The 8,210-nt window shown below is 36.5% G+C and overlaps 1 protein-coding gene across 1 annotated transcript; it reads left to right on the top strand.

The window, feature by feature from the left end:
- The first annotated feature begins 1,197 nt into the window (after window positions 1–1,197).
- On the top strand, window positions 1,198–7,945 carry LOC132044977 (receptor-like protein 4). The gene is made up of 4 exons (XM_059435514.1): window positions 1,198–1,455; window positions 3,580–4,638; window positions 4,916–5,063; window positions 6,566–7,945. The coding sequence occupies exons 1-4, from the start codon at window positions 1,383–1,385 to the stop codon at window positions 6,825–6,827; spliced, it is 1,542 nt and encodes a 513-aa protein (XP_059291497.1). The 5' UTR covers window positions 1,198–1,382; the 3' UTR covers window positions 6,828–7,945.
- Window positions 7,946–8,210: the final 265 nt, after the last annotated feature.

Raw genomic sequence — 8,210 nt, 5'->3', positions numbered from 1 at the left:
ATCATACTGGGGGGATTATTTTGGTAGTAAATTCTGGATTTATTGTTATATAAAAATGAAAAATCTACAGTCAGTATCATGTCTCCCAAATACCAAAAGTTCTTGTCCGTCTCCTGATACAAGTCTATATATCCATGTTTTCCAAATTATAAAGATCTGTTTTTTTAGCTCCACGCAAAAAAGACATGCATTACAAGTCAAAAATCTCAATGAGAAATGTGTAATTCTCCCTTAAGAAAATATAAAAGGTAAAGATAGGAACATAAAGCGACTTTTAAGGTGTAATTAACAAATTAACTACTTAATCAAATCTCCTTTCAGGGCACAATTTAAGACTCAATTAGAGGGGAAATGGGAGTGATTCATGCAAGCTTGGCGCTTTGATTACAATGGAAGGGTCTAAATTGCAATAGTCGAGGCATTTTGAAGTCCCAAATGTCAAATTTATTTTATTCTTTATTGTGGTCAATGATGTAATTATTGCAAAATCACGGGGCCAAACTCACTTTTTTTATATATATATATATATTCGTTCCAGTATTCCACGTCGGTAGCTTGTGTCTTCTAGTAATTGACTAGGAGAATATGTAAGAAAGCAGTTAAGGTCAATTTTGTTTATTTCATTTGTTGATTCACATGCTTTGTCTTATCAAGTCCATCAACAACTCGATTCATAAAAATGTAATATTGACATTTAATTATATAATCATACAATAATTACTTATTATATACAAACACTCATCCCTTACGTTGAAATTAGAGTTATAATTATCAAATGCTTTTAGAAAAATTAATATCAACATTTAAAAAGTTCTCTTACACATGGGTTTCTGGTCATTATGTTCCTCTAAAAGGTTTTCATCATTACTCTTTTTTGATATTATTCTGAGTTTTCATTTAAGGATTTAAGTTCTATCCTTAGGTTCTACACTTTTAATACGTTAAACATCATTATCATTATAATGTTATAAGGTTGCCTTTTACATGACTTGATTGTGTAAATAAACTTTCCACTAATAATACATAAAACTTAACTCTTTCATGAAATAATTAATCTAATTAGTTAAAGTGAAAAAAGAAAATGAAGAGGGAAGCAATCCAATGATTCCAAAATCAGAGTGAGTTACGATTCATTAGGGAGGCTTCACTGTAAGCGGTGGACCTTAAATGCATAATAACAATGCCCATCCACGGGTCATATCAAACAAGAATATAAATGAAAAGGAATTAATTATTGGACTTTCCTTTACTCTCTCTCTTTACCTGCACAGAATATCACGCTACTGATTATTATGGTAAGTACAAGATTTAAGTATGAACAGAATGATTTTGTAGAAGAAAACAAGAAATTGGAGTAAACCCAAGTTGCATTTGGAGCCAAAATGCTGAGATTCCATTATTCTTTCTTGTTTCTTTGCTACTGCGTGATTCTTCAGCTTGTTTGCTCTCGCCATGGTTAGCCCTTTTAACTTTACTTATAATGTGTCAACTAATTTTTACTGCGTTTATATGAACACTTGCTTGTTGGGATTTGGGATCTACTTATCTTATACTTTCAAGTGGTGACCTTTCTCTGGATTTGTTTTACATGTAGTAATGGAATTGTGTTGTTCATTGATTGGGATTTTGCATTGGACTTGCTTTGTTGTTAATGATTTTTTTTAATAGCTTAAATGTAGTGATTTTAGCTAGTTTCTGCTGTTTTGTTCCTGAGTTGAATACTCTGGATCGTTAGTAGTTATATCGAAACTCGAGTTATCTGAATAATGGATTTAGGGGCGAATATCCCTACTATAATTCTTACATGTATGATAATGACAATAACAGTTGCATTGATGGTTATCTTCAGTCTTAAAGACAGTAAACAGTGTTTGACTTTATAAGCTTTAGTGATCTTTAAAAGAAGTTAAGGTAGTGTGTCGGGTGCTCTCACAATGCAAGACAAGAAAATGAGTCTATAACTGTGGTTCAATTCAATCCCCCGAGTTAGCTCGGAACAGTTGTGGCTAGCTATATGAATCTTCTATATTCATTCCAATAATAGATCTTATGCCTTCAACTTAAGGGGTCTTTAAATGTTAGGCATATGACCCTACATGCATTACTGTTCTCTAAATGAGTGAAACTCGAATAGTTGTGGAATAGTTTTTTAATAGCTTGAATATACTGCTGTTTTGTTCCTGAGTTGAATACTTTGGATTGTTATTCTTTTCTGAGTGAACTAGAAAGTTCTTTTTTATGGTTATCTTTTCTTGTTTCTGCTTCTGCATTGTTCTTCAGCTTGTCTGCTCTCGCCGTGGTCAGCCCTTTTTCTTTTGCTTGTAATGTGAAATGGTTCAAGAAATTTTACTGGGTTTCTTTAGTAATAAAGGCTTGCCTTTTGTGATCTACTTGTCTTATTTGCAAGTAGTGGCCATTTTATTAACAAAAATCTACTTGTGTGGATTTGTTTTAGATGTAGTAATGGTTGTGTTTTCATTGATTGGGATTTTGCAATGGACTTGTTTTTGCTTTTGTTTTGTTGTTAATGAGTTTTTAGTAGCTTGAATATACTTATTTTAGCTAGTTCTGCTGTTTTATTCCTGGATTGAAATACTTTGGATCGTTATTCTTTTAGTGAACTGGAAAGTTCATTTTATAGTTATCTGAATAATGGATTTAGGGGCTAAGATTCATACTATAATTGGTGACATGTATGATAATCAATATAGTTGGAATTATCACGTTAACAGCTGCATTGATGGTTATCTACAGTCTCAAATCTGTACTGGTTTTGACTTTTCTAAGCTTTAGTAATCTTTAAAAGAAGTTAAGGTAGTGTGTCGGGTGCTCACACAATGCAAGACAAGAAATGAGTCTATAATTGCGGTTCAATCCCCCGAATCAGCTTGGAACAGTTGCGGTTAGCTATATGAATCTTTTATATTCATTTCCACTCTACTCGGGTCCATTTCATTTCCGTACTAGATCTTATGCCTTTTAAGTCAACTTAAGGGGTCTTCAAATGTCACACATATCCCTACATGCATTACTGTTCTCTAAATGAGTAAAACTTTTTGTAATGTTTTTGTTGTTGCACACTTGCACTTAGTTGTTTTAGGTCACCTGTTCCCTGGCTCTTTTTTTGGTTATGGGGTTGAACTTGAAAGTCTGGTTTGGGCATATTTTTCTGGTTGTGGTTTGATGAATCAAAGGAGGAGCAAATAAGAGTAGACTCACAAATCTGCTGAGCCTCTTTAGGTCTACCTGGTACTCATTAACATAAGCTTTTAAGTGCATCAAATCAATGTAACATTAGTGATAAATAAACATTATTCCACCTCAAATATTCAAACTGCTCCCACTTCCTCTTAAGTGTAGAGTTTGATGAACTTGTGAAGTACATTTAGGACTACATTCTACCCCCCCACCCCGCCCGCCCGGTGATGTTCAAGGTGGACTTGCTTCCTCTTTACACTGTTCTGTCATTTCTGGATGTCTAGTGCTTTTATTCTGTCATACTCGAAAACTTGCTTCTTGGCTTTTATTCATTAGCCTCCAAGTGGGTATTTTGTTCAGTATGCTGTTTATTCACTGCAGAGCCGTATGTAATGCGAATAAGCTGTGGAGCTCGACAGGATGTTCATAGTGCCCCTACAAATACCCGCTGGCATAAGGATTTTGCATATACTGGAGGGATACCTACCAATGGAACATGGCCAAGTTTCATTACACCTCAACTCTCTACTCTTCGGTATTTCCCGTTATCAGAGGGACCTGAGAATTGTTACAATATCAAGAGAGTCCCCCATGGCCACTATTCAGTGAGGATTTTCTTTGGATTGGTTAAAGAACCAAGCTTTGATAATGAACCACTGTTTGATGTTTCTGTTGAAGGCACCTTGGTTTATACTTTGCCATCTGGTTGGAGCAATCACGACGATGAACGAGCATTTGTTGAAACACTTATTTTTCTTGATGATGGTACTGCCTCTCTTTGCTTCCACAGCACGGGTCATGGAGATCCAGCTATACTTGCAATTGAAATTCTCCAAGTAGATGACAGAGCATACTATACTGGTCCTGACTTTGGTAAAGGGACAATTATTAGAACTGTCAGAAGACTCAACTGTGGTGCTCAGAAATCAAAGTTTGATGTGGACTACAGTGGTGATCATTGGGGTGGTGACCGGTTTTGGAATTCAATCAAGACCTTTGGCCAGAATTCTGATCGCCTCATTTCTACCAAAAACAGTACAAAGTCAACTTCCAAAGCACCAAACTTCTACCCCGGATCTATTTATCAAACTGCTCTTCTTAGCACTGACAATGAGCCAGAATTAACATACACAATGGATGTCGATCCCAATAAAAAATACTCTGTTTGGTTACACTTTGCGGAAATTGACCCTTCAGTTACATCCGTGGGTCAGAGGGTCATGGACATTTTGATCAATGGTGACACTGTATTTTCAGATGTTGACATTGTGAAGATGACTGGGGGTATTAACAGTGCTCTCGTGCTGAACACAACAGTTGTAGTCAGTGGCAGGACTTTAACAATCACATTGCATCCAACAAAAGGAACTCACGCCATAATTAGTGCTATTGAAATCTTTGAGGTTATTGTAGCTGAATCTAAAACGTTACTTGACGAAGGTACATGAGTTAAAAGATTTCCGCTAACATTTCTTGGATGCTTGTTCAGAGTTTAAAGTGGGAAAGCAATATGTAGTCAAAAGTTTGTACAAGTTTTATGCCTGGGATAGCTTTCTCCGTTTTACGCTTTGTTATGCTATAGAGAGTAGCCAAAAGTAGTAGTTTATTCTTTTTTTGACTCATGGGTCTAGCTTGTGCCAGTAATATTTTACTGCTCTGATTATGGAAGTTATTTGAACTATTATTGATACTAATTTATCCTGCTTTACTTCTGCAGTCCGGGGTTTGCAGTCGCTAAAGAATGCACTTGGACTTCCCCTTCGGCTTGGATGGAATGGTGATCCATGTGTGCCCCAACAACATCCCTGGAATGGAGCAGATTGTCAATTTGACAAAACTAGCAATAAATGGGTCATCGACGGGATGTACGTCATTGAACTTACTCTTAGATACAGAAGTTTGTATCTATATGTACGTTTGTGTGGTCGGGCATGTAGTGTACGTATGCATGGCATATTCAAATATCAATTACGTACGCCCATGTATTTTGCATGTATTCTTCAGTCAAGTTCCCCACCTCAATCTATAGGTTTTTGGTTGACAAGTTTCTGGACAACTTGGTCTCCACCGTGTGTGAATTGTCTGAATAACACAATCATGAACCAAACCAAGATAAATGGCCTTGCTCCCTTCCAAAGGAAGTCGGAAAAAATGGGCAGCTTTAAACACTTAGCTCAATTAGAGAATCTTGCTGATGTAGAAAATTTTCATCTTAGAAACATATGCTCGCGCCCCCATACTTAAACACTTATTTCTTTATATTCTTTTCTTAAGTTACACATCTCAATCTAACATGGGTCTGGTGGTGAATTGCTGAACAGCTGGGCTTTCTGTGTTTTGTGTGATTCACCAATTAACATGGTTCATTACGCATAAAGTGGTTAAAGCCAAGTTGAGTGTGTGAAAGGTATTGCAGCTATGAGGTGGAATATTGGGACTGTGAATAGCAAAGGCCGAGGACTAGGGGGAGGCCAGGAAGGAGGCTATGAAGGGGAAAGTGAGAGAGAATGGTGGCAATGGCCCAAAAGGGAAGTTGCGGCAATGAGGGAAGGATTGGGTTTATGAAAGAATGTTAATGTATGCTTTACCAAAAACAACAAAAAAGAAAGAATGTTTTGTATGATGGAATGAGGAAGAGGACTAGGCTAATGGACTGTGGAGATGAAGGGCGTATTTATCTAACTACACCAGAAAGCCCGTGTGGAATTGGCGAACAGGGAAGCAGTGAATTAGTCAGGAAATTCTGGTTTACTGGTAACCAGGCATAGTATCAATTTCTCCACTGCCAAAGTAACCATCCCCATCTCCCATCATGGTTGAACTTTGTTATTTGAGTATCTAATTAGTTTATCTATTGGGTGTTAAAAGTAAACTTTATTATGTGATAGTGATAGTTGAAAGCTCCTTTCTGTACCTTTTTAATTTTATAATTTTGCTTGTTACTAAATGAAGTCAACTTGGGCCACCTAAAGGTTGGAGCTAGTGTTTGTTTGTTAAAACTTCAATCCAACTTCTCATATTTCTTATAATTATTGATTAGATGGAGTAGGGGTGGGTTGGTTTGTGCTTTCCTGTTTATGATGTAATGTTTTATGGAGAAGCATCCAGAAGATGCAAAGAAGTTCAAATGGTGATCAGAGTACAAAAAGATGATTAGCTCCTGGACAATTATACTTTAAGTCCTAAATAAAATTTAGGAGCTAAGGAAATCCATAAATTGATCTACAGTAATTTATTTCCATTGCTCAGCTTACATCAACAAAATAGATTTTAGCAAGTATCTAGCCTTTTTAGAGAGTGGCTGGAAGTTGAAATCCTAGCAAAATATCTCTGGTTTTGATCTTTCCATATACACCAAAAAATGCAGGGTGGAACCATCTGTTACATCCTTTGGATGGACCTTCCAACTCTTCATTGTCCCAACCAGTGTAGGGCATCACCCAGTATACCCCAAAAAGATTCAAGAATATGTTCCGAGCATCCTTTGCAACAGTGTTGAGAAGCAGAAGATGACACATCTTCAGAGTCTTCCATGTACATATAGCATCTCTGACTCGAGATATATCCTCTTTTGCTGTGGTTATCTCAAGTTAGGCAGGCTTCTGGAGTGCTATCCTTCTTTTTTTTAAAACTATCTTTGTTGGTACCTTTGCTCCATCAACTTCAAGGTCACTCCTCATGTTGTGTTTTATTGAATGTTATACCATGCTTTCACAGTGAACAGTCCAGTATCACAACTGCAGCACTTCATCATGTCTTACCTCTGAGGGTTTATTGTCTCTTGTTCCAAATTGGTCATCAATTCCGTTAAGCTACTCAGCTCCCAGTCTCGACAATTACTCCTCAATACTTTATTCAAGAATTACCGTCTCTACATTGTATCACAAGCCGGAATAATTCAATGAACTCTTTTAGTGGGCTGCTTCCAACCCACTTCATGCAAAACGCTGCTATTTTCACCATTACCCGTTTCAAAGTAGACATTTGAGCTGAACTCCTCCTGCAGCTTGCTGATATACTTCCAAGGTCCAACACCATATGGAGATTAAGCTATCTTTGTGACAGTGATTGTTCACCTTGTTCAGCTATGATCATGCTCCTCCAGTAAGGCCCATTTTTTTTTTTATAAAGTCCTCCAGTAAGCCTCATAGTCACTACTATACTTCCACAGCCACTTCATTAGCACACTAGGATGGCCAGGTTTATTATCTCAAGATCTCCACTTTTAAGGCAAAAGGAGTACCTATCAGATCGCATGAGCTGATTGTTTTGGAGGTGCAGATCTTGTTCTAAGTAGACCAGAAAGCCCATCTGGCATTTGGAAGAGAGTAGCAGTTGAATTCGTCAGGAATTTCTTCTTTTCTTGGAATTTAAGTGATTTACTTTAATCAGACAGTATAAACTACTCCAACTTTCCAAAATTTACCATCCCCAGCTGTGCATGTCAAATTTATCTTTGAGCATCAAATTATTTTATGTCTGTTAGGTCTTTTCGAAATTTAAACTTATTGATGTGATTCTGATAGTTCAATAGCTCTTTACTTTAACTTCTAACTTAAAAAATTGGCCAGTTTTTAAAAAGTGAAATGAAGTGTTTGTTATTAAACCTTCAAAGTTACAATTCTCATAGTTCATATACTTCTGATCTCAGTTCTTGGTCCCACTATGCCAGTATAATAATGTATTTTCTTATCAAGATGCCTTTCCTGTTTGGTGTCCTCATTCTTCAAATCTGCATGTTAGCATGCCTACGCTTCCATGTGTGTGTTTTTTCTTGCAAGCTTTGTGTAGCAAATTCTTTAACATATTTGTCCTAGTTAGTTTCTGTTATTAGAATAGCAAAACATGGTGTCTGTATTTCTTCTTTTCTAATGCATAGTCTCTAACTCTCTATAAGTTGGTTCATATTAATTGTATTTTTATGAAAATGTACATTAGCTTTGTTGCTATTTGCTAGATAACATGTTACCTCTTGTAATGTAACTGCTCTGTCTGTAAATGTTCCCTTTTAC

The sequence above is a fragment of the Lycium ferocissimum genome, chromosome 2 (genome assembly GCF_029784015.1).
Source record: "Lycium ferocissimum isolate CSIRO_LF1 chromosome 2, AGI_CSIRO_Lferr_CH_V1, whole genome shotgun sequence".
In the NCBI taxonomy this organism is placed as follows: Eukaryota; Viridiplantae; Streptophyta; class Magnoliopsida; order Solanales; family Solanaceae; genus Lycium; species Lycium ferocissimum.
Note: the sequence above shows the minus strand (reverse complement) of the source record. Positions and strands in the feature narration are given on the sequence as shown.

Bases quoted from the DNA above. Each gene is read 5' to 3' on its own strand.
- LOC132044977 (XM_059435514.1), top strand. From the start codon at position 1,383: ATGCTGAGATTCCATTATTCTTTCTTGTTTCTTTGCTACTGCGTGATT. The intron at 4,639-4,915 runs GTACATGAGTTA...TTACTTCTGCAG, and splicing joins TAAAACGTTACTTGACGAAG to TCCGGGGTTTGCAGTCGCTA. The intron at 5,064-6,565 runs GTACGTCATTGA...CAAAAAATGCAG, and splicing joins AAATGGGTCATCGACGGGAT to GGTGGAACCATCTGTTACAT.